Below are 25,923 nucleotides of genomic sequence, written 5' to 3'. Positions count from 1 at the left end.
TGCTGTAAATTAAGCCATTTTACCAGCGAGCCTAGATGGTAAACTCTAGCCTCAGCAGAAAGAAGAGAATACTGAGGGAAGTAAAATTAAGAGTGATTTATTTTTTTAAAATTCCAATTTCTGTGTTACCTTAAATATGTATTTTTTTCAACTTAAGGCTTTTAACTCATTTTTGCTTATCTACATAGTAAAACCTACCAGAATATCCGGTTTTCATTTACCTATAATATTTGGGAGGAGTTGTTTCCTCTCCTCATATGAAGTTTTTTCACTTGTGTCTTAGGCATGTAGAGGTTTTTGTTTTGTTTTGTTTAAATCTGGCTTAACCAAAACCTGCCCTCAATTTGATGATTCAACAACAGTCCAAAGATTAGACAACTGTGTTCATTTAAAAGCTGAGCTACCTATTAGAACTTCAAGAAGATATGAGAGTGCTCTTGATTCGATCATTCATCACAAAGAACCCATTACGACCAAGGGGCTCAGCTGGTTTAGAACTATCACTGAATGACGGAGGCAAAATCCAAAAAGGCCCAGCTTCTGACAGGTGCATTTTCAGCCAACAGCAAGCTGTTTTTTCCAAAATGGTCACGGCAATGAATTTCTAGAACTCTACCATTCCCCATCAAGAGTCAGAGTTTCCTCCCCTCCCCTTCCTTTGAACCTCGATGGGATATTTGACTGCTTCAACAAAGAAAACACAGCAGAAATAATGTCGTGTGACTTCCGAGGCTGGATCACAAAAGGTGATTCTTTTTCGCTCCCAGGACACTGCCCTTGAAAACGGCCACCACGCTGGGAGGAAGCCCCAAGCAGCCCACATAGAGAGATGAAATGGAGAAGATTGGAGGCCCTCAGCAACAGCTAGCGTCGGCCATAAGCAATGTGAGGGAAGGAGCCTTCGATGGATTCTAGCCCCTTATCATTGAGTCACCCCAGCTGATGTACAGTGAGGTGCAGGTGAGCCCTTCTGGGCTGCCCTGCACAAATTGCAGATTCATACGCAAAATAAACACTGTTATTATTTTAACTAAGTTTTCAGCTTAGTAACTGGAACACAGACTCAGAACTGAAGGCATATATGAATGAATTTCACATGAAACAAAATAAACTTTGTTTTACTCCCCACTTTGACCCCTGAATGCAGGCAGAAATGAAAAATATACATACATCTTCCGATAGTGACGTCCTGCTGCAGGGTGCTTATATACAGCTGCAGAGTCAGCTGGGGGGCTGAGCCCAGGAAGGCCTGGATCACTGATGCGCGACTGAACGCAGACCGGTGAGTGAAGAGCTTGCCCTCGGCCTGGCCCACCTCCTTCTCAACTTCTTCAGAGAAGCCATTTTTTGGCATCTGTCGCTTCTTAGTGATGCTGACATAAGGCTCTTCGATGTGGCCTGATTGACAATAGATGCAGAAGACTTCAAAACACCTGGAAACAAATCAGCAAGTCATGATAATCAGAGACAGACAGGATTCTGTCTTCTCTCAGTTACACTGCTTACACTTAGCCTGATTCTCAAACTTTGACGTGGCTACTCTGGACTACAGCCCCTTCTCTCAAATCACCCACTCCAAGGAGTTCTGAGCATGAAGTTAGTCCTCTTGCGGCCCTCCCAGCAGGCTGACTGGAAATGAGTGTGAACTTAATTGAGAGAGGACGCCAAAGGCCACCGAGGCAAGGAAACCCAGTAGGGAAGGGGAAGTGGTTCAGGCTCCAGAGCCAGAGAAGAATATTCAATTTCCCTTCATGACACTTACTAGCTGTGCAGCCCTGGGCAAGTCATTTAACCCTTGAACCCTTTCCCTCAATTATAAAGCAGAGATAACACCTACTTTGCCACACTGTTGTGGCAATAATACAGTATATGGGTGTGTATGTTTGTGTGTATACTGAGATATGTATTCATATATATATACACACACACACACACACACACATATATATATATATATATATATATATTCTTTTTCCACATCCAGTAGATGCCCCATATCACCTCAGTTAAAGCAGCAGCTACGGGTTGGGAGAGCCCCTAGCACAGAGCAGCTTGCCATCTAGCACTCGCCTAAAAGACCACAATATACTACCTAGCTCTCGGCTCTCATAAACCCTTATGAGACATGACTAAAGTCAATCCTGTCTGGAGGTCTGTCAGCTATGTCTTACTTATAGAATAAGCCTGCCCTAGGGAGGGAGCCTCAACCAGTCGCCTTTCTAGACTGACAGAGTACCTAGCTTTTAAAATTAGATTTTCCTCTCTAGGTAATGATATGGATACCAAAGGGAGGAAGAGTACTGATCTGCGTGATTTACTCTGAAGTGCACACACATGGATTGATGGGTCAATCGAGGGATGGAAAGACGCATGAAACAAAATGTTAACTGTAGAACCTAGGTGGTGAGTACTTGGGTGTTCACTGTATAATTCTTTTAAGTTGTCTTCTGTATGTTTGAAAATCTTCATAATATAATGCTGGGGGAAAATGGGTTTTTCTTAGAAATAAGAAAAATGTTCATGGCCTTAGGTTTAAAAATTGTTAAAGGACTTTTTTTTCTCCCAACATGCATTTTCATAACAACCTTATGATGCTGCCAGAAGGTTTTATGGCTTCATCTATTTTATTGAAAGTTGTTAACTTTGTACTCTCACCCGAGGCAACTATGGCAACAAGAATACATTTATAATTAAATAATAAAACGATGTAAGAAAGGAAATGCAAGAGCCTCTCTGATGAGTATAAAGTGGACATATTTTGTGACTACTGTCTTTGTTCATTCCTTCCTGGGAGGAAGAAGGTACATAGCAGTGTATGTGTGTATTTAAGAGAAAGAGAGATATGGTGGGGGAGACAGGTTTGTCTGGTACATTTTGTCCAATGGGGTCAAAGACACTTTGATATAGTACATAAAAACAGGTAAAAAAGCCTGGGCCAATTTGTTCAACTGAAAATAATGAAGTACAGGCTGTGAGTTCAAATCCAGCTAATCCAACTGAATTTTCTCTGAGAAAAACTCAAATCTATAAGAACTATTTGAGGCCTAGCAACTTCACACAAGGACTACAAGACAAAATAAACTGACCATCATCTTAATTCTCAAATATGTGATGAATGTAGATGGACTTTGCCAGTGCTATGGGAAATGCAAAGACAGCTGGGGTACACCTGCCTCATTCAGAGGTGCTCACAATCTAAATGGAAAAGGGTACGTATACATAATGAGGATAATAATGAACACAACTAATATTTACATGGCACTTTCGGTTTACAAAATATTTCTCAAAATATTTCTCATATAAGCCTACTGCAAGAATTTGAATCACAGCATTATTTGCAATAGGAAAATTCTGGGAATATTCTAAGGGTCCTAAAATAAAACAATAATTAAATAAATCATAATATATATATATTCAATGAAATATTACCCAGTCCTTAAAACTGATGGTATAGACATACATCTACTAATATATAAAAATGTCTACTATATTTGTTAAGTGAAAGGAGTAAATTATAATATACATAGAAAATTCCATTTTTTGTAAAAAAAAAAAGTCACATATATAAAAACATATAAATCACACATACACATAAACACTGGAGTGCTGGATTTGGCTCATACTGATTCAAGAGACTGTTAAATTGTTAGGAATCATGTGAGCCAGTTGTTAAAAAACTGGTAGCTTGAAATAGGCCATGATGGGAATATTTACATCACAGAAACCAGCAAACTCTGCAATTCAAGGGCTTTTCCCCCCAAGAGATAGTTTACCAGCTTACTGCTATAAAAATATGAGTAAGGATATACAATAAAATGGTAAATATTGTTCTTTTTAGGCAGTCAAATTAGTGTTTTTTAAATTTTTTAATTGTGTGTATCTGTTTTCTGCTCTTCTGTCCTTTCAACAACAAATATGTTTTACCTGAATTATAAAATCAAGCTTAGACTTTTAAAGACTAACCAACCAACCAAACACCAGCACATGCTAAGAGGTGAATGAATGAAAATAAAGGTTCAGAGGAGAAAGCCAGTCTCTTGATGCTGAGGAGGGTGCTGTATTAAACAGGAACCATGTACTGAATTGTTGACAAACTGAAACTTCAAGGTCTACCAATCGGGATTATAGAAGGTTCCAGAATGGCTAATGACAGAGGTGGCCCTGAAGCCCAAGTGGACATCCTCGTAATCCACTGTTTTTCCCAATTAACACATTTATCTCAGCACAGAGTTTTACACATAGTAGGTGTTTAATAAATGTGTGTATGGTCCTAAGACTTCCCCTACTTGCCACTACTGGTTAAGAAAACTGGTAAGAAATAAACTACCATTCTTCCTGAAATTCTGCAAGACTCATCCAATTATTCCAAATGTCGGGTTTTTTTCTTTCTTTTTTCTTCTTTTTTTTTTTTTTGCTGGAGAGATTGTCTAAATATAGCTGTAAGTTAAATATTTTCATCAAAATCGTTCAAGGCTGTTTTTCAGTATCATGTAGACCAAGGGTTGGCAACCATTTTCTGTAAAGGATTTATAAAGAGTAAATATTTTAGGCTTTGCAGGTCACAGCCTGTATCCCAACTATTCAGTCCATCACTGCGGTGCAAAAGCAGCCATACATAATACATTAAATGAATGAGCATGGCTGTGTTCCAAATAAAACTTTATTTACAAAAACAGGTAGTGGGGGGATTTGGCCAGTGAGGCATAGTCTGCTAACCCATAATGTAGATAGTCAGCAGTCCGATCCATTTTTTTTTTCACTTCACCCCACTTTTTTTTTTTTTAAAGATTTTATTTATTTGACAGAGAGAGACACAGCGAGGGAGGGAACACAAGCAGGGGGAGTGGGAGAGGGAGAAGCAGGCTTCCTGCTGAGCAGGGAGCCCGGTGCGGGGCTCGATCCCAGGATCCTGGGATCATGACCTAAGCCGAAGGCAGACGCTTAACAACTGAGCCACCCAGGCGCCCCTCACTTCACCCCATTTTCAAGCATCACAGTTGGAGTTTATCCCATAGTGAAACGATGCTTGTTGGTGTCTGCACAAATAACCTGTGGTACCAGAGACCCTTTAAAGCAGTTAACAAAAACATGTTTTCAAAAGAAATACTATGATTTCCTATACGCCATGTTATCTTCAGGTGACACACATGCTCAATGAGGCTACACAAGAACCAAACTGGTTACATAGAAAGCACGATGTGACCTTTGAAAAGCCACTTGCCTCAATTTCTCAACTGTAACAAAAAAGAAAATGACAGGTCTCAGGGTTCTACATTGGATGGAATTAAATACTGTACGTATAAGCACTTTGCAAACAAACAAAAAAAAGCTCTTAAATATAGGCTATTATTTTAAAGTCTTTTGAAAGCTTATTATACAAAGAAATACTCTCATAAATCATGTTGCAATGTTCTGTAAAAAATTACTAGAACTTCTTAGCTTTCATTTTTATAAACCCAGATTTTCCTCATTATACCAGTAAATAAAAATGGAGGAAAACTCCTTGAACTTGAAATCCATTTATATTTATTCCTTCTCCCAATTTATTTAAAAAACTAACATTATTGTAAAAGGATGATAAACAGATTTTGTTGTTGTTAGGTGTTTTTCCCCCTCTGGTTTTCTAGAATATCTATTATCATTCACAATAAGATCATCCTTAAAATAAAAAAATAAATTCAAGATACTATTCAATGATCATATCATTCAGACCTAGGCTTAATAAGGAAACAACCACACAAACTGCAACTACAGTTTTAAATATAAGACTGATAAATGAAATATGGTGCTCTCCCAGTGCTTCCCTAAAGGAAAGAAGGAATGGGGCCTACTTTTTAGTATTTAGCCCATAATTATTACAGTGAAATGCAGTGCAGTTTAACTGAGTGAACTCAAAAACAGCATCTCACCCAAAAAGAACATGAGTTTGGCTAGTTAGTAGCCAACCAAAAATAAAGTGAGCTAAATTTTCCAAAAACAATTTCAAAATATTAGTAAGTCAAATTAGTAAGGAGGGGAAAGAAACAGACCATGACTCTCTTTTGTTTGGGGGAAATAATTTCGATCCTAAGTAAAACTGATGTCTTGGAGTTAAAATAGAATCAAACTGCCAGCAGTAAAAACTTCCAATAAGATATTAAGTCCTGCGAATACACATCAGCAAATTGCTTTTCTCTTAATCTGGAAGCTAAGAGGTTTGGACCCACGTTTTGTGTACCTCAGCTCTAAGATCATGGGTCCAGTATCTCCTTGAAATAAATCAGTTGCATTAGAATGGGAGAGTCCTTGTTGACAGAACGGGGTGGTTTGTTGCTTTATTTTTTATGTCTTATTCTGTTTTTCCCCCAAGAAGGCAATGACCCATTCAGAATTTTCTGGAACGAGGTCTTTTTATGGAATTGAAACTTTTTATATAGCTGAGAGGTTATCTCTTCAAAGTATCAAACTTTTTTTTTTTAAAGATTTTATTTATTTATTTGACACAGAGAGAGTGAGAGAGAGAGAGAGAGAGCATAAGCGGGGGGGGGGGGGGGGCAGGCAGGCAGAGGGAGAGGCAGGCTCTGTGCTGAGCAAGGAGCCCGATGTAGGACTCGATCCCAGGACCCCGGGATCATGACCTGAGCCGAAGGCAGAGGCTCAACGACTGAGCCACCCAGGCGCCCAAAGTATCAAACTTTTTAAAAATAAAGTTAAAATATTTTTACTATAAAAACTGAAAAATGTAGAGTAGCATATAATGAGGGGAAAAAATGATGCACTTTTTTGTATTTTCCAGGAGATAATTAAAACCGCCCATAACTCCGTCATCCAGAAATTACCACTCTCTACAACTTGGTATATTTCCTTGAGCTCAGGTTTATATGTGCCACCCTATTTTTATACATATCATGTCACTAGCTTTGTCTTGGGTCACTCTTAATATTTAAAAAGATTTTAAATGGCAGTAATGATAGAGATCACTCACCTTGATAGCTATTTAGGTCGTTTGTTTAGATTTTGCCAAGATGACCAAACTTCCTTAATTTAAGATGGGGCTTACTGGTAAAATGTACTCCACACTCTTCAGCTTTCTTTCAGAGTGTAGGGAACATAATTAACCAAACTCAATTTCTTTTTTTTTTTTTTTTTAACCAAACTCAATTTCTAAGAAGCTTTGTGAACATGGTCTGGGGTGTCCTTTTCCTCATCTATAAAATGGGAAAAGTGACATCTACTCCATGGTGAGGATTCAGCATACTGAGGGATCTTAGCATCAACCAAACCATCTAGCACAAGCAGCACTGAGAAATACCAGTTCCCCTTGATCTGTCACTTCATTTAAACACCGTGAACAATGAGTTTTCTTTTCACAGATAAGGTTAATAAATGATGAGTGCCTTGCCCAACGTCAGATCACATTGATTTTACTGAGCAGGATTACAATCAGGATGCTGGGGCCTACTTGGTCAGAGAGGACTACCTCCTCACTAAATAGCGCCAGTTTGCACGACTTTGAAATTCCTCTTTCTTTCTCTCTCTCTCCTTCTTTTTTCCCCCTTAACTCTTCCCTTGCTCTCAGATGTCAGTAGCAAGGCCTTAGTACCGCTAGTGTACCTGTTTGTGTTCCTTTCTAGGATTCTGTGGCTTCTGGATGCTGGGAGACTTGTTCATCCAGTTTGTCCTGTGTGTGAACTGCAGGTCCGTATTCTGAGTGTCAGCTGGGATAGCTGTATTTAATGTGAAGTGCAAAGTTTTAGAACAGGGCTCTCTAAAATCTATCTTGCTACTGGACTTTTTTTTGTCTCTGTGCGTGTTGGGGCAGGGGAGATACTGCGTGGTAGGGAAAGATTCCTGGCTAGCCGAATCTTCTGGCAGCTGAGCTCTAGCCTTTCTATCTCTTCCAATTCATCTATCATCTGTGTCTAAATACAGTATTATAAATTGCCTTCTAATACAGATAAGAATCCGTTGTTTTGCTTTTCCTACAGGGTTGAAAGCTGTCAAAACAACACATTTTAAACTCTCTTCATGGTCCTTAGATAAGCCAGTCTACTTCATTACCGTGCATTCGACTTGCTTTGTGTTAATAGAAATTAATTTCCAGAAATGTCACTGATGGTTTTTTTTCTTAACGCACGAAAGTTTGTCTTCATGGCACACTGTGTTCCAGCTTCAATCACTATGTCTGTAAGTTAGGCAGGGCCAGAAGGCATTTCTACAACCCTGTCTGTTTCCACACCAAGAGAATGGTGCGTAATTTCTAGAGCTCTGCATGAGAAATAAATTAGTTATTTGTAAAGCGCTCAGAACAGTGCCGGGCACACAGGAAACTCCACGTTTGGTAAATTAAAGAACCTGCACACGCTTTTGCTCTAAAGGCGATTTAGCCCCCACACACTTCTCAAGGGTTTGTCACGACACAAGCCAATCCTGCCAGAGCCCACCTGGCCCCAGAGGCGGCTTGTATTTTATGAGGTCGAACTATACGCACCTGCCATTTCTGCTGGTCAGGTTCAGCTGAGTACTGGCAATTTCACATGCGAGAACCTAAGAGGAAGGCGGTCCGCCCCGGCTTCATCCCCACTCTCCCCGGATTCTGTCGCATTCGCGTGACTGGAACGGTGGGGCCGACGCGCAGGCCGGGCCGGCCTGGGCCCGGCACCCAGTCCAGCCGCCCGCCCCTCCCGGAAGGCCGCCCCTCTCGGCCAGGGCAGAGGGGGAGGGGACCCGGGGGCCCGCACGCACCTGAAGAGCGGCCCGAGTTGCAGCAGGTGCAGCAGCAGCACGAGCGGGCGGTCGCGGCTGAAGTCGCGGTGCACGAAGAGGAGCGTGAGCTGCACGAGCGCGCAGGGCAGCAGCGAGAAAAGCAGCGTCAGCGCCTGCCACATGCCGTCCCCGCCCGAGCGGTAGGTGCTGCTCAGGTACAGCGCCGCCGTCGTCTCGGCCACGAACAGGAACACGGACGCCAGCACGGAGCCCGGGAATTTCATCTCCGCGCGTCAGCGGCGCGCACCGGCGGCAGACAGGGTGGCGGTGGCGGTGGCGGCGGCGGCGGCGGCGGCTGCCCGGGGGGTGAGGGGGGCTCCCGGCATGCCCGGCCCCGACTGCTCCCGCGCCCTGCGCTGCCCGCCGAGGGCACGGGGCTGGCCCAGAGGCCGGGGCGCTGGAGCGGGGCCTGGGGGCGACCGGCCGGGCCGGGCTGGGCTGGGGCGGGAGCGCGGCCCCGGCGAGACACGCCCACGCGCACCGTGCGCCGCCCGCGCGCCACCCTCTGCCCGCGGCGTCTCCGCGGCGACGGACCTCAGGCGGGCCGCGAACCTGCGTCCTGCGACTGCTCGCGCCGCAGCCCCAACGGCTGCGGCGGGCCCTGGTGGCCCCGCGCTCAGCCTCTGGGTCCTAGAGCCCTTGGCCCGCGCTCCCGTTCACATCCCTTCGAAAAACTGCAACCAATGGGGCACAGAATCCGGGGCTGGACGCCTTTCCATCCCAGGTCTCTATTTTGTGGGCCTAGGGAATGCCTAATTCCTCCAAGGAGCAGCGTTTCCAGTCATTTAAAAATAACCAGACCACACAGATGTTTTTCAAAGTACAGGCGTAAAGTCCTGTATCCAGGATTTACCGTTTCAGTGGGCCAAATAAGCATGCCCTTCAGCCTTCCAGATACAGTGGTCTAAAACGAGGAGAGGCTTCTCTCCTCGAAAAGCTGCCTACATAATGTATTCCTCTGTAACTGTGACTAACTCGCACAGAGTGAAGACCAGGACCTAATAAGGAAACGGTTTTCCAGCCCAAGGCATACCTCTGCTTGCTAGTGTGTGCCAGCCCCAGAACTCCTCTTCACTCATTGAGCTTGTGACAACCTTGTGAACCTCAGGATAGGCTCAGCCCACCCCCTTGTCCCTCAGAGTTTGAGCAAGTCACTAAATCTCCCTAAAACTCTGGTCCTAACCTGTTCCATAAGGGATTAGACCTTAATAATTACAAGGTCCCTTTCCCTGCTGTAATTAGGTGATTCCATCAATCGTAGGAATATCTTTCATTTTTCTAGTTAGGAAAATGATGTCAACACAAATAGAATATGAAGATTCAGAAGAAAGCAAGACAAAAATTGTAGAGGGAGAGAACATGAAGGGCTGTTTTTCTTCATTCTTGTGTGGCATGGGAAAATCTATTTACAAGGGTTAAGGGGAGGATTCAGCCAACAGCTGAGAGGTAGCAGGCCCATTCTCTGAAAGGATTACTAATATTTATTTATAGAACCCAGCAGGCCACCATGTCCTGGATCAAGATACACACACTGTCACAAACACAGAATAGGCAGCAACACTCCACAGAATATTTGGGTAATATTTTATTTGACACTGTATTAAGCTTTAAAGGAAAAATTAATTTGTAGCTTAGAATTATTAATTAGAGCGCACTCAATATTTAGCATTGGATTTTATTTTAAGGCAAAGAATTATCACAGGTTTCATATTATTAGGTAGACTGTACATAAATATGGGGAAAGATAAGCCATAAATAACATTGCTTTAAACACTATAGAGTCCAGTTTATGGTGAATTATTTTCTACAGTACAAAACTAATACAGAAAACACATTTGGAAAGATCACAGTGTTTAGAACATCGTAACAGCAGTTTTTAAAACAGTAAGGTGCATCTCTAAGCTTCTGACTCAATCTTGCTTCTAAAGAGATTTCATTATACCATGCAGTGGCTGTGAGAAAAGCTCCCCCCCCCCCACATGAAGGGGAGGCAAGATCAACTGACTGTACACTTCCCCTCCAGGAACAACCAAGAGCAAAAGCTAAAATATGATGAGCATTTGCAAGTTGATCCTTCTCAGTGTGCACACCAGCTAACTTGCCCCAGTGACCGTGTCTTTATGTATTATCATTTACCATTTTGTCCTTGAAAATAATGTATACATTCAAGCCTATGATTGCTCTTTCCCTGTAATACCTAAATGGATTTTGACTAAAGACCAATTTAATGTCATGTATTGCATTATACTTTCTCCCTAGGACTGAAATACCCATTTTTTAAAATATTATGTACATAATAATAGACTTATAGAAAGTGGTTTTTTGGTATAATAATATGTAACATACCAGAGTACTTGAGAATTTGGTTTCATTATAAAATACAGTACTACAACATTTTGTGATATAGTAAAATATCTGGCAGAATGTTCTGCTCTAAATTTAGACCTAACTGCTAACGATTCGTCTTTAAACGCGCCTCAAAGTACCCCTAAAGAAATATAATTAGCAAGAGGTCCTAGAACCTGTTTTTGGCAAAAAGGCATTTTTGAAGAAGCCTCTCATTTTGTGTGCAAGACTTTCAAAATTTTAGTTATATGCAACATAACTGGTGTTGGATTTAATGTTAATGGAAATTAGGAGTTTAAAGTAATAACTAATCTCTATTTGGTGTATTTTAAAATAATTTTATGTTAACTGCATTTGTGCTGAGGCAAGTGTATTGCAAAGAGTACAATTTTATTAATAATATTAATTTATTGATCAGTTCTTCAAAATTTAATACTACTTTAAATAATGGTATGTATTCATTCCTAGATACAATTAGGAATAAGCAGTTATATTCTATTGACAGATTATTCTTTTGTATCCGCTAAAAGAAGTAATTGCACTAGTTTACTAGAGAATGTGAAATGTATCATTAGGGGGGTGAGCTTTTTTTTCCTCCAATGATACAATCATATTACTGTAAGTATTGTCAATTGTGCAAAAAATCTTTTTGGTGAAGTAAATTCTATTCACTTGGTAAATGCTCACTCCAAAACTAACATGTGGTGCTTGACTATTCCCCATTATATGGCTTTGCAAAGTGTTTCCTTAATAATTGGATTCTACAAAATCCATTTTAAAAATGTTTGTTAATTTAGCGCCATTAAATCCATGAGATTAAAATTCAGACTGCCTTTCCAAGTAGAGCTCCCCCAGATGTTCATAGTTGGGGGAGCTGTTACCTTTTTAGAGAAGGGGCTGCCCGTCATTATCAGACAGATTCTAAAACCAAACTCTTGCATTTCAAATGTTCCACTCCTACTCCTGGAGAGTCTATATAAAACCAATGGTATACTTTGCATTTTCAAGAGCAAAGGGATTCTGCGGCTCGTCTTCAGAAGACATTTCTAATATTGAAATACTAAAGTGCTAAAAAACAGAGACAAAACTGACCATTAAGATCAATCTTCTTATTTGAATACATACACATTATAAGAGTTACTGCAGTCAACTTGGACCAAATTCAGCGACAGAAGTTGATAATCGGTAATTGCCACTTAAGCGCACAGACAACAAAACAAAACTTATGGGGGCGGCTTCAGAGGTCCCACTAAAACAAAGGCAAAAAGGTCATTTGCTGAAGATTGACAGCTGCTAAGTATAGTTTATATCTTCTTGAAACTGACTGCTAACATGGCTACTTTACTCACTTTACAAAAACAGTACACATTAAAGCATGTAAATCACCACCACACACAATATAAAAAGAAAGCAACAGCAGGGTGGCATTACTCAAGGGACTGTATTCTGTGTTTACACATATGCACATTCAGGTGTTTCTCCCCTCGTCTTTCTAGAGTGCTCATAATTTCTGAAAGCATGAGAGGAAGGTGTGTATTTGGGTACTTCCTGAAGATCTACGTCCATGCGCAAGACATTAAAGCCATCTGCTGGTTTCAATTTAGTAGGTGGCTCTAGAACAAGACAATATATCTTGGCTCTCCGGTGATTCTGAATACAAAGAATAAGTAGAGATAGGCTCCAAGAAGAGTGGAGAAGGAAGGGAAGACACAAAATTTTTCTTATGTAGAGACACTTGTGGGAATTTTCAGAATTCTTGTCCCCAGAAGTGTAGTAAAGAATGACCTCAGGTCTCTGTGAGGACAAGATAATTAATAGGGATTAATACTCTGGGACAGAACCATTGTTCTGATATCTTTAATGGGCCGGGGTGTGGGGAAGAGTATTAAAACTCCTCTATAGAAAAAACAAATTTTATAAGTATACCATAAACATAGCATGCCAGACTAACCATGTTTTTATAGTTGGCAGCTGGGCGACAGCGACAATCAGGAGATTGAACGTTACAGACACAAACAACAACTTTCTTTATCCAAGAGGGTTTTCTCCGAGTCTGTGATATGTTAATACACCATAAAAATCTCTAAAAGGGGGTAAAAGAACAGCACTTGCCTAACTTATTTAATCACATAATCTATTTTTCCCCAGGGCAGCTCTTGGTATTAGTGTTCGGAATCTGGGGAAACACCACAGGACTCAAATAACATGCAGTGTTTTGTCTCCATTTCCTCTCATAACAACAAACACATACATCAGCTGTGGGAAGACCTCATCAGTACCGTGAAACAGCAGTATATGCCAGCCCTCCGCTGTTCAATACAGTAGCCAGCCCACATGTGGCTCGTGAGCACTTGAAATGTGGCTAGTCCCATGTGCGACGTGCAGTAAGTGTAAAATACACACCAGATTTTGAAGACCCGAGACAAAAAAAAAAGGTAAAATATCTCATTAATAATTGTATACTGATTACATGTTGAGATGAGAATATTTGGGATACATTGAGTTAAATCAGATACATTATTCAAATTAATTTCCTCTTTGTTTAACGTGGCTACTAGAAAAATTTTTTAAAATTGCATGTGACTCACATTTTCGGCTTTATTTGTGAAACTCACATCTGTTATCTTCTATAGCTGGCTACTAATGGCTCTAACGTGGCAGAAGTTTTAATGAAAATGAATGCTTAAGATAGACAACTAGAAGTGTAACTAGGGCCCTCATTAATTATGTACTCATTTATTAGAGGGCAGTTAACACACAGTGAAGACCCATTCATTCATCAGTGTATGCTTGCATATACCTATTCACCACTCAGATATATCTAAGAGCTGTTGGGTTTTATATCATATGTGATACTGACTCTCCCTAAGTTAGTCTTGCGCTCGCTCTCTCTCTCTCTCACACACACACACAGAATTTCCTATGGGGGGGGCGGGGGGGAGACTAGGAAAAACCAAAGAGGAAACAAATAGGAAGGGCTTGCAAACTGTGTTTTCACAGTCCTCCACAGTCAAGCCTCGCCTCTTGCATCTTTTCTCCCTGTCTCGCTTCTTCTTCCTTGACGAGAAAGGCAAGAAAAGGAAGGCCAGCCTGCTCTTTTCACCATCTGACTCACCAACAAACGTCTCCAAAGAACAAAAATATGATTTGGTTTTCGTTTTAAATGATTTTTCAAATTCAGTTCAGAGGTGAAAGTAACAGGTACATGAAGGCGAAAGAAGATGCAGGAATTTCTGCAGATAAGGGACTTCGCCATTTGTGGAAGAGTCTAGGTGGAAATGACAAGGTTCAATATTTGAAGGGAATTTTTAAAAATGTTTCTTAACCCTAAAGGCATCATCCATCAGGCCTCAATTCATTAGCACTATCAATTAAAGAAACAGGGAGAGAGGGCACCCCCGGTATGAGAGTTATGGTAATGCAGGAGGCCCAGATACTTAATGTAGCATCAACTTTGGGATTTTTCACAGCAGTGCAAATAAAATGACGAGGTTTCTTTATGGAGGAGAAGCAGGACAGATGCAGCTGTCATTCTGTTCTCCGGCACAGCTGCGCTCGGGGTGAGCTGTCCTGGACCTGTGACCTGACTACACAATGGGCCCAACTCCTGCTGCGGCTGACCTTGAGGTCAGCCCTTCTGGCCAGAGCGGAGGCCAGCCTTATTGAGCCTGGAGCTTTTAGCTACAAACTGACATGGATGGAAGAGATAAGGAGAAATCCTGCCCTCCCAGGCAAGGGGAGGTCACATGATTAAGCACACACCGGAAAAAATAAACATCAGAATGTACTATTTAAAGACCAAAGGGAGGACAAGAAGTTGCTGAATCGTGGGGAGGTTGGGGAGGGGCGGGGATTAGAGGTCCCAGGAAGCAATAAAACCCACAAGTAAGATGACTGGTTCTTAGCATTAAAAAGTACCTCAGCAACTCACGCTGACATGCTGAGCTCCAGCAAGCTTTCCCCACCCACCCCTTTGGTTGCCTTTTCATTTGCTTTCCTGGCCAAGTTTATGCCAAGATAACGTGGCCTTGGCGAATGTGAGGCTGGTTGGTCATTTAGCTATTAATTTGGGACAGTGTTGAATAAATAACCCAGATCCCCAAAAGAAGGCCTCATATGTAATTGAGAGTATGTTTCTATCACTATTGTCACACAGTCCTGAGGCCTGAATTCTACTACAGACCAAAAATACTTTACTTCCCAGGTCATTTTTGCTCTGCAGAGCTCGCCTACCAACTCCTTTTCTCACATTACTGACACTGTAATCCTTTGTTTCCAGCAAGCAAAATAAATATTTGCATTAAAAGGAGCTCCGAGCTAAACCAGCCTATTCCTTTTTACTAAGCCCCAGTGAATCAGAACCTTCTGAGGCACAAATACTATGGTCAGGATTGGTTCTAGAATATAAAAAACATACACTTCATTTTTACCCATCAAGTGATCCGGACCCCAAGCACTGCATCCACATATGGAGATTCCATTTGGCTGAAATGCTTACTTGAGGTAAAAAATTGAGCACAATTTTCTACGCACATAGTAGGTACTTAAAATATAGGTTCCTTCTAAAATATATAAAGGACCTGCATATTACAAAACTCTCTTATATTCATTTTTATCATTGGCAACCTCATGACAATCCTGTGAGGTGCAGAGGGCTCTTTGCATTACTAATGTTTGTCCTTTTATTCATGTGTTTCCTTAGCATGGTTATAAATCACAAGCTTACATTAGTTGCATTGAAATTATTGAGATTTGTTCTCTACAGGAATTGAAACAATTTGAGTACTACCTTGATTAAAATCTTAGTGTGTCAAAGAAAGTTAAAGTTATATAGTGCCATGGAAGAGTTCCAAATTAACACAGAACAACAAAATGAGTGTTTCTCGAATTATCAGAAAGTAAATACTATTATCTTAATAGGGTCGTCAGTTGCCTAAAGAATCACAGGGGTGTATATGCTGAAAAACCTGTTCGTCAAACCTCAGTTATTAGGTTAGAATGGAGCAAAAAAGTAGAAACTGATGACTGAAATGTGATTGGGCACAATATATGATATTTGGGGGAAATGTGTGGAAGAGAAGGTCCGTAATTGTGTTAATGAAGCAAATTCACAGAGTTGTAATATTCTCCAAAACTTCCCATTCTTAAAGTATACGGCAGTCTCCCCATTGTGGAGAGATTCTTTCAATCTGTCCTCAAATATTTCCAGTTACCTTCGGGGTTTATAACTATTCATGCCACATAGAGTAATATTAAAATTACACTAGTGGTGGTGAAAATGCCCCCGTCACCTTCACGAGGCAACCTGCCTAAGCACTTATTCAGAAAAGGATGTTACTGCTTAGAAGGGAACAAGTTGGTTAATTAAATAAGAAGTGACACGCCAAAAAAAAAAAACCAAAAAAAAAAACCCAATATAAAAAGTGTTGTTCTCCAACAAAGAGAAATAGATCTACAGTTTCTAACTTAAAAAAAAAAAAAAAAAAAAAAAGAAGTGACATGCCATGCTTTCTACTGCAACACTTAAGGGCCTTTTCCCCCTTCTTGGGAAAACAAGATAGAAGAGGATCTTCCAAAAGCTACAATTCTACTCTTTCAGGAAAATGAAAACTTTTAACTTTTGACAAGCTTACCCTTGTTTCTAATTTACCAAGGTGTCAATTCATAAAGACACACTCAGACATGGCCTTTGCTTGCATTTGACACACAAAAGCGTTGCCTTTTCAGAAGGGTCAGCACAATGTCATGGTTACCCTGCTAGACCTTAAAAGGGTGGGCGAGCATGAATGAGTCCAGTTGTTCTGAAGTTCCTAGAAATGAAACTGATATGTTGAACTAGATTATCACTTCTTAGGGTGTTAGGTTTCAGGTTTCAAGAATGAATGGTGAAAGGATAAGCAAACAGAAACAGAAGGTACCTTCCAGGGGTACTTTGGTTCACTGCTGTATCCCCAGATTCTAGTCTAGAGTACTGAATAAATATACTTGTGAAGCGAAACTCTGGATTTGAATCTTCATTCTGCCCCTTCCTAGCTGTGAGACTTTGGATCAATGACCTAAATCATCTTGAAGCGTTGATGGATGATGACAAAAGCATGTATGCCATAAAGCCCTGTATACTGGATGCTTATTTCTTTCAGCCTATAGAGGCCAAAGGAAATGAAATTGAAACAAGATGCTGAAAAGCAGGTATCACTATCATTTCAAAAGGAGACTGCTCCATAGAAGGCATTTCGCTTTAAGGCTTTCTGAGAGGACCTAGACTATTCATGAAAGAACTTCTAGAGACCAACTTTGAGAGTCATCCGAAGCTGTTATTTATGTGGTGTTGCTCTAACCTGAGTATTTTCAAAATGAACAATTGAAGCCAATTTCATATATTTGTATCTGAGGATACGAAAATGGAACAATAAATGAAAAAGGTGCATGTTTTCAAAACCATTTTGTCCTAACTTGTTCTGATGAGTGCAAACATAAAGTCATAAAATATACAAAGGTAGTTTTTACCTTTTTTTGGCCACAGATCCTTTAAGAATCTTATGAATGCTAGAGAACCTCTTCCCAGGAAAATAAGTGTGCACACATATGCACACACACACAGCACATGGCACACACACATACATGCCAACAGACACACACACACACACACACATATTTTGAGGCAACAGAGTATTCCCAACTCCTCCCAGTTTATCTATAAATCAAGAAGTTAGGAATTACTGAACTTAATAAGTGTTTGGGTTTACATGGAGATAGATGTAGAATATATATATATATTTTTACATCTATCACATATATGCAAATATTTAATGACTATTTGAATAATTCTTAAATCTTGTACGGCATGCAGGTCCCTCCTCACTCCGATATATGAAATCACTAGTGACCAAATTCTAGGAAATGGGTAAGCTCGCATTCTGACCTGACAGATGTTCCTACCGTGTTCTGCAAACCCCTATTTACCTGAAGTAGTTTTACAACTTCTATGTGTATATAGCAGGGTAGAATTTAATATAACAACTTGGTTCAGTGGGTATTGTAGACAGTTTCTAGTGGAGCCTGTGTCTTGGAGACTAAGGTGATCAGCCAAGGAGTTCACTCATCTCTTAATCTAACAGCATAAACTTTGGCAATGTTCTTTTCACCATCACTAGGTCCCATTCTCAGCCAGGGTCTGCCTGTCCCAGGAAACACAGTATTCCCGCAAAGGCAGAAATGACATATCTTTGTAGTGGCTACCCTGATCTTTGTGATGAGTGATTTTTACCACGAGTGTATTCTACAGTTCAGCTAATAGCTTCATAGGGATTACATAAGCATTTTATATTAACAATAGAGAAGACACAGCTCACGCTTCAAATTGAGAAAAACACTTGACAGCAACACTTGCTATAGTATTTGCTAACCTATGAATTTTCCTATTCTAATTGAGCTTTAGGAAAGAAAAAGGAACCAGGAAAAGAGATGTAAGGCCTAAAGGAACTTTGAATTTCAGGACTTAAACTAAGTTAAGATATGTTTAGGGGCGCCTGGGGTTGTGAGTTTGAGCCCCACGTTGGGCATAGAAATTACTTAAAAATGAAATCTTTAAAAAAAAAAGGTTATGATATGTTTCCTTTAAAGTGCCCAGATTAATGATTAACAATAGAGATTCATATGCAAATTTATCCATTCAGTAAAAACCATGAATTTCAATAAGTAAAGGCCTAAGACAACCAAGAGTTTCCTTTTTTTGTCCTTCAGCAACCTGACATTTCATTCCTCCTAGCAATTTTCAGCTGGGCAATTACTTTAGTTTTTGATTGTGTTTATTTCTGAATTTATGGGTGGAGGGCACCCATAAATGGCCAAATTCTCTTTCCAATTGCAAAGGTACTGGCATTTTATTTACATAGTCCACATTTCAGTTTTGTTTTCTATGCCATCACTGAAAAATGGATCATTTCTCTTTCCCTTTTTCCTCTGATCTCTGGTTTCATACCTATTCCCTGAAATTTTAAGTCTCTATGGTTTTTAGAAGAGTTGTGGGGTCTTAATTCTGCAGGTTCTCAAACTGTTCTCCCCCAAGTCTGGTACCATGTTGCCTTCACCTGCCTTCGCCCGCCCATCCCTCCTTCTGGCGGCAATGTTAAGGCTCCTGGTTGTGATAACCATTGAATGTGGCTTATGTGGAAACTGCCTCGGGTAGGCTTGGGAAATCTCAGTGACCTTCTGCAGGGCCACAGTGGGAGATGGAGCCTTCTAGACAAAGACGCTGAAGAGAGGGAACTCGGCCTGATTGGGCTGCAGCAGATCGATCAGAAAGCACACCGTCCCGGAGAAGCCTTCATACAAGCTGTATATACTTTCAAGGACCCGAGAGCCGGCCTTGAATTCCTCCGTAAATAAAAACTCAGCAAACCTAAGAGAAGAAAATAACATATGAACACGGGAGTGTTTCCATATTATTGGCCTTCAGTTGCTTCTTCCTCCTCTCTGCTAAGGTAAAGTTCTAGCACCATTTTCTTTGCAGAACTATATAATATTTTAAGAAAACCTTTTTCTCTGTTTAAAAAAAAAAAGAAAAGAGGATCTGTTATATAATTGTGTATGTTTCACAACAAATTGTGTTGACAAGCAAATTCACTATTGTCAGAGTTTGCAAAGCAAAGCAGTTTGGTATTTTCTGTGGATTTCATTCCTTCTGTCATCCAATAATTAAAAGTAAAAGAGACAGATAAATAACCATATTTTTCTTTATCTGGAATAGAAGCAAGCTGAGGTATGACTGTTCCTTTGAAAGAGTAAATATGCTGTGATTCTGCAGGCATATCATTTCTGAGCTAGGTTTCATTTATATGTGACAGAGAGCAGAGACTGTGAAAATAAATGGGCAAGATTTTATACAACCTGTGCTTTGGGCAAACATAGGAATAAGATGAATGGGAAAAGGCAAGCAACATTTTATAATCATGACATCAAATAGCAAACTCAGCTCTAAGATAGATTATTTTTAGGACATCTGCCTTAAAAATACATCACTAGCCTCTAGATTCTCGATGAAAGATCCTTTTTCTTCTACGTGTATTTGCCACAAATCCTATTCAAATTGTTGATAGTGAGTAACACTGTAGTAGTTTACAGCTTTGAAAGTGCTGTGATCTGTGTTATCTCTTTTCGGACCTGCTGACACAATCACCAATTCAGAGGAACTCACAGGTTGGTAAGGCCTGAGAACTGATACTGCCATAAATTTAGATTATTGCTACTATGTGTGTGTGTGTGTGGGGGGGTCCTATGAAGAGTAATTACTTATTTGATCTTTTTAGGGCTCTTGGAATTATCAACAGCAGCTTAAAATAAATCAGCAGGAAACATACTGCAATTCTGTTTGGTACAATTTTTTTATCAACTGTTTTCCTGAATATGCAACAATTTTTAAATGGAGTTAAAAATTTTAAACAGTATAATGATGATGACTCTTAAAGAGTTAATTCAAAATTTGTCATTATGCAATGAAACTTCAAAGTATAGCTTCAAGGAGTCATAAACTTTACAGTGCCACGGATCATTTCACGATCTGGACTCCTCCCAGAAAAAAAAGTCTTCAAATACAGAAAATAAAATACACAGGATTCCCAAGGAAATTAATTATATCAAGGCGCAGTTAGCAAAAGTTGTAAAACCCAATTTGTGAAATAATAATATACGGATTCCTTATTAACACATTAAAGAACAAGATCGAGTAGTGGGTCTAATAACTGCTGACATTTCTAAGTAGTTATGAGAGTCAAATATATTTCATAATATCTGCAACAAGAGCAATATGACGTGAGAATATCTATGACTTCTACTGGTGAGAGTCACGACTACTGCTACTTCTCCTGTGGCTTATTACCTACAGTCAGAATTGAAGGTAATGCTCCATTTCAGTTTGAGATATAATACTTTTCTCAAGTAAATTCACAAGCCCTAGATTAAGAAGCTCTGGTAGAGCAGAAAGAGGAAGGGCTTTGGAGTTGAGATCCCCAATTCTGATAATTTCATGTTATATGACCTTTGGCAAATTTCTTAATCTGACTTTAAAATGGTGAAGTTGCAGAGTTGTGTAAGATTACCTGTAAAGATTAAAGATACCGTATGTTAGGCTCTGAGCTTATGGCAAGCATTTGATAAATGGTAAATATCGTTTTTCACATAAACATAGTGGAATGTTTATAAAACAGAGACTACCATTCTACTATTCTTGAAAAGAAACCCATAGTTAATTTTGCTCTTTCTCCTCCTGACCTTTTCCCCCCCAAACTTTGATTTATTTAGCACATTATTGAAATTATAGTCTGTATAATATTAATATCCTACATTTTACTTAAAAGTAATATGATAAACATTTTTTGTGCTTTTCAAAATAATTTCTAAATGATATATAGCATTTTATAAGAGTACCAGCAACGTATGAGAGTAGCAGTTTCATTGTGTTCTGACCGGTATAGTTATCACATTCAAGTGAAAATGACCAATTGAATTTGAATTAAAAATAAATAAATAAATAAATAAATAAAGTGAAAATGACTGCTCCCAAAATCTACCCAGTGATGCAAATTTCAAGCCAACGAATTTATTTTTCTAAAAAATTCTGTCAAAATAGAAGTCAGAATGGTAATTCTAGAACTAAAAAGAATTACAGACACTGAGAACATTACATATCAAAACATATTGATTATGACAAGAATTGAACTCTGGAAAATTCATCCATCTGAGAATTTTATTACTGTTATTATGAGAAAGATGTAAGGTATTCTAATGAAATATTTTTTTTAACTGTAGACAATAACAAAGGAAAGGAATACTAGAAAATCAAAAGGCAGAAAGTTTCTATGAATTAAGAAGCAAAAGAAACACAAAAAGAATCAATAAACAAAACCAAAAGCCAGTTCCTTGAAAGGATGAATGACATAGACAAAATGTTGGTATCTGACCAAAAAGGAAAAGCATTAGGAATGCAAAAAGGCATATAATCACAGACATGGGAAATTGAAAATATCATGGAACTACACTGTTAAAGCTTTACATCAAACATTTGAAAATCCATATGAACTAAATGTTTTTATAGAAATATATTCACTACCAAAATTATTTCAAGAAGAGGTAGAAACCCTGAATAATTAAATAATGATAGAAGAAACTGAAACCATTATCAAGCATTTTTCTGCAACTATAAATTTCAACCAGTGACTAAGTAATGTTTATTACAAGAAGGTACATATTGTCTGACATTACTGTTTTAGGAACTGCCAAAATTAGGGAAGTTTCCCCAGTTTGGGCCATAGAATATTTAACTTTGAATTATAATGAAGTGAAAATTTCAGTACACTAAAGCAATTAAATGCAATGCCCCCCATATATTCAGATATGACCTGCACATTTTCAGGCTCTACCTGGAAGTGAGAAATGGAACCTGTCTGAAGGGCCCTGGATCCCAGAACCTCATAACTAAGAGAGTGTGTAATCTAGGACTGGTCTGCCAGAAAAATAGAGGGGTTGTTCTGGCTCTTTTGACTAGGCTTTCTAGGGCCTGACAATCTCTGATGAAACCAATCCCAAAGGTGATATCACATTAGTCTAGACAGAATCCAAAAGGATTTTCTTTTTGTACGTTTGGGAAATAAAGGGTCAGGCTGCAACCAAACAGATTAGGGAGCCATGAATCAAAATATGTTAACAGAATTCCTGAACAATGAAGCTTCAAATGGAGGACTGACATATATTAGTATTTTTCCTTCAGTGTCTACCGGCAAATGTCATAAAAGGTATTTTATGTTTTTGTGTTTTTTACACTGAATATTAGCTAAGTTGGCTTGGGAAGACCTTTCTGAGAAAATGACTTTAGAGTGAAGGTCTGAATGAAGTCAGGGGCCTAGGAGATACATGTAGAAAGTGAGCATTACAGGTGGGGTGGGGGGAAACAAAACAGTGAGGTAGGTTGCACCTGGCACCTTCAAAGAACCAAAAGGAAGCCACTGTGGTAGAAAGAACTAGGTGGAAAAGAGCAGATGATGATCTCACAGAGGTAATGGGAGGCAAGATCCTGTAGCACCTTTTGTGCAAAGGACAGACTTTGGCTTTTCCTGAGTCATATGGGAAGCCACTGGATTTTCCTGAACAGAGGAGTGTCATGATCTGACATGATATACATCGTAAGAAGCAAATTTCAAAGGTCAGGGTGAAACACAGAAGCATTCCTAATAAAATCATCATTACTATTGCTCGTATTAATGAACATTTTTATGGAGATTCTGACCCATGCAATGGGGGAGGAGGGGGGAGAATACAAATGAGGAAGGAAGTAACAAAATTATAATTATTTGCAAATATGTCTTTCTAAACCCAATGAACTCTAATGAAAATCTAATAGAAACAGTAATGGACTTCAGAAAGGTGGCCAGATATATCATTACATCTATCAAAACTAAGATGTTTATAAGATACAATGCAGATTTATATGAAAGAAGTGCATCTTAGATTGCTAAACTGCAATAATATGCACGTTTTATTTTTTTAAATATTTTTATTTATTTATTTGACAGAGAGAGAGACCGCAAAAGAGGGAATACAAGCAGGGGGAGTGGTAGAGGGAGAAGCAGGCTTCCCGCAGAGCATGGAGCCCGATGCGGGGCTCGATCCCAGGACCCTGGGATCATGACCTGAGCCAAAGGCAGACGCTTAACGACTGAGCCACCCAGGCGCCCATATGCACGTTTTAAAAAGCTTTCGTAAATACCAGTAATAAATGACCTGAAAATACAGTGCAGGAAAAGATTCTACTCACAAACCTGGAAACATAAAATACCTAGGAATAAAAGTAACTAGAAACATGCAAGGGGCACCTGGGTGGCTCAGTTGGTTAAGCAACTGCTTTCGGCTCAGGTCATGATCCTGGAGTCCCTGGATCGAGTCCCGCATCGGGCTCCCTGCTTGGCAGGGAGTCTGCTTCTCCCTCTGACCCTCCCCCCTCTCATGTACTCGCTCTCTCTCATTCTCTCTCTCTCAAATAAATAAATAAAATCTTAAAAAATAAAAAAATAAAAAAATAAAAAATAAAAAACACAAAGATACCCAGATAACACCATTAAAAAAAGTAAGTTCTAGATTAGTCAAAGATTTGAAAGTTAAGATAACTTTTAAATGGGTGGGAGAAATGGGTGAAGGAGGTAAAAAATTTATTTTTTAAAAGTTAAAATCACAAAGGTACTAAAAGTCAATGTAAACTGATATTTTTGTAATCTTCGAGCAGGAAAGGTCTTTTTAAGTATAACACAAAATCCAGAAATCTTGAAAGTTTAACAAGAAAAATACTTAAAATTTTGGTCTGGCAAAAGACCTAAAGCTAAGTTGAAAGAGAAATGGCAAAGTAGGAGAATATTTACAGCATATATTGTAACAAAGAGTTACAATCCTCAAGATAAGCATCACAAGAGGATAAAAATGGGCAAACGATAAAGACAGGCTAGAAATACCCATGGGTCTAATGACTTCAATTCTAAAATTTCTGTGACAAGAAATGCTTGCACAGGCGCACAGAAATGTATGTACTGGCTATCTGGGACAATTTTGCTTGTTATTTGTAAAGATCACACAGGTACCAAGTGTCCATTACTTAAAGATTGGTGAAATTAATCATGGTACATCTATAATGAATAACCGTACAGTCATTTAAACAATGAAATAGATCTATACAAACTGAAATGAAGGATGTCCCTTAAAAATTGTTCATTTAAAATTATAAGCTGTATGGACCGCCTGGGTGGCTCAGTCGTTAAGCGTCTGCCTTCGGCTCAGGTCATGATCCCGGGGTCCTGGGATCGAGCCCCACATCGGGCTCCCTGCTCAGCGGGAAGCCTGCTTCTCCCTCTCCCACTCCCCCTGCTTGTGTTCCCTCTCTCGCTGTCTCTCTCTCTGTCAAATAAATAAAATTTTTTTTTAAATTATAAGCTGTAAATGGCATGTATAGTACTATTATATATACATAATAGTAGGATCTTATTAATATATATTACATAGTTATATATACATAGATATATAAATATGCATTTATGCATAGAGAAATGTCTGGAGTGATAGAACTCTAATTTTTAGTAATAATAACAGTGAACACTTACTTACATTGCAGTTATTATGTGTCAGACACTGTTCTAAATGATAAATGAGGACACTATGCTAAGTGAAATAAGCCGGTTACAAAAAACAAATACTGCGTGGTAACACTTATATGAGGTATCTACAACAGCCAAACTCGTAGAAGCCAAGAATAGAATGGTGGTAGCCAGGCACTGGGGACAGAGGGGAAAATGGAAAGTTGTTGCTCAGTGGGTATAATAAAGTTTCAGCTATGCAAGGTGAATGAGTTCTAGAGATCTGCTGTACAACACTCCCTACAGCTAACACTTAAAAGTATGTTAAGAGGGGGGTGCCTGGGTGGCGCAGTCAGTTAAACGTTGGACTCTTGGTTTCAGCTCAGGTCATGATCTCGGGGTTGTGGGATTGAGCCCCTCATGGGGCTCCACACTCAGTGCAGAGTGTGCTTGAGATTCTCTCTCCCTCTCCCTCTGCCCCTCCTGCTCGTGCTGTCTCTCTCTCTCTCAAATAAATAAATAAATCTTTAAAGAAAATATGTTAGGAGGACAGATGTCATGTGAAATGTTCTTACCACAATTAAAAAATAATCTCAAATATACATACCCTTTGGCCCAGCAATTCCACTTCTAGGGCTTTATCTTTCAGATATACCCATACATGTGCAAACAATACATATATATAAGGTTATTCATGATAGCATTACTCATAATGCAAAAT

At 39.5% G+C, this 25,923-nt stretch overlaps 2 protein-coding genes across 2 annotated transcripts in view; both read right to left on the bottom strand.

Annotated features, from left to right (window-relative positions):
- The window catches only part of XK (X-linked Kx blood group antigen, Kell and VPS13A binding protein), a 44,227-nt gene extending 34,898 nt beyond the window's left edge, over positions 1–9,329 (bottom strand). The window contains exons 1-2 of the mRNA XM_045876241.3: positions 8,725–9,329; positions 1,171–1,433 (exon numbers count right to left, since the gene is read on the bottom strand). Coding sequence (XP_045732197.1) covers positions 1,171–1,433; positions 8,725–8,969 — 508 coding nt within the window. The 5' untranslated portion in view covers positions 8,970–9,329. The remainder of the gene's footprint in view (positions 1–1,170; positions 1,434–8,724) is intronic.
- Positions 9,330–17,835: 8,506 nt separating this feature from the next.
- LANCL3 (LanC like family member 3) overlaps positions 17,836–25,923 on the bottom strand; it is a 93,061-nt gene continuing 84,973 nt past the window's right edge. Inside the window, exon 5 of the mRNA XM_045876222.3 lies at positions 17,836–19,492. Within this exon, the coding sequence (XP_045732178.1) occupies positions 19,333–19,492 (160 nt within the window). The 3' untranslated portion in view covers positions 17,836–19,332. The remainder of the gene's footprint in view (positions 19,493–25,923) is intronic.

Source organism: Mirounga angustirostris, unplaced genomic scaffold (assembly GCF_029215605.1).
Source record: "Mirounga angustirostris isolate CCGP_5_RB_7025 unplaced genomic scaffold, mMirAng1.0.hap1 SCAF_11, whole genome shotgun sequence".
In the NCBI taxonomy this organism is placed as follows: Eukaryota; Metazoa; Chordata; class Mammalia; order Carnivora; family Phocidae; genus Mirounga; species Mirounga angustirostris.
This window is presented reverse-complemented; position numbering and strand designations above follow the sequence as displayed.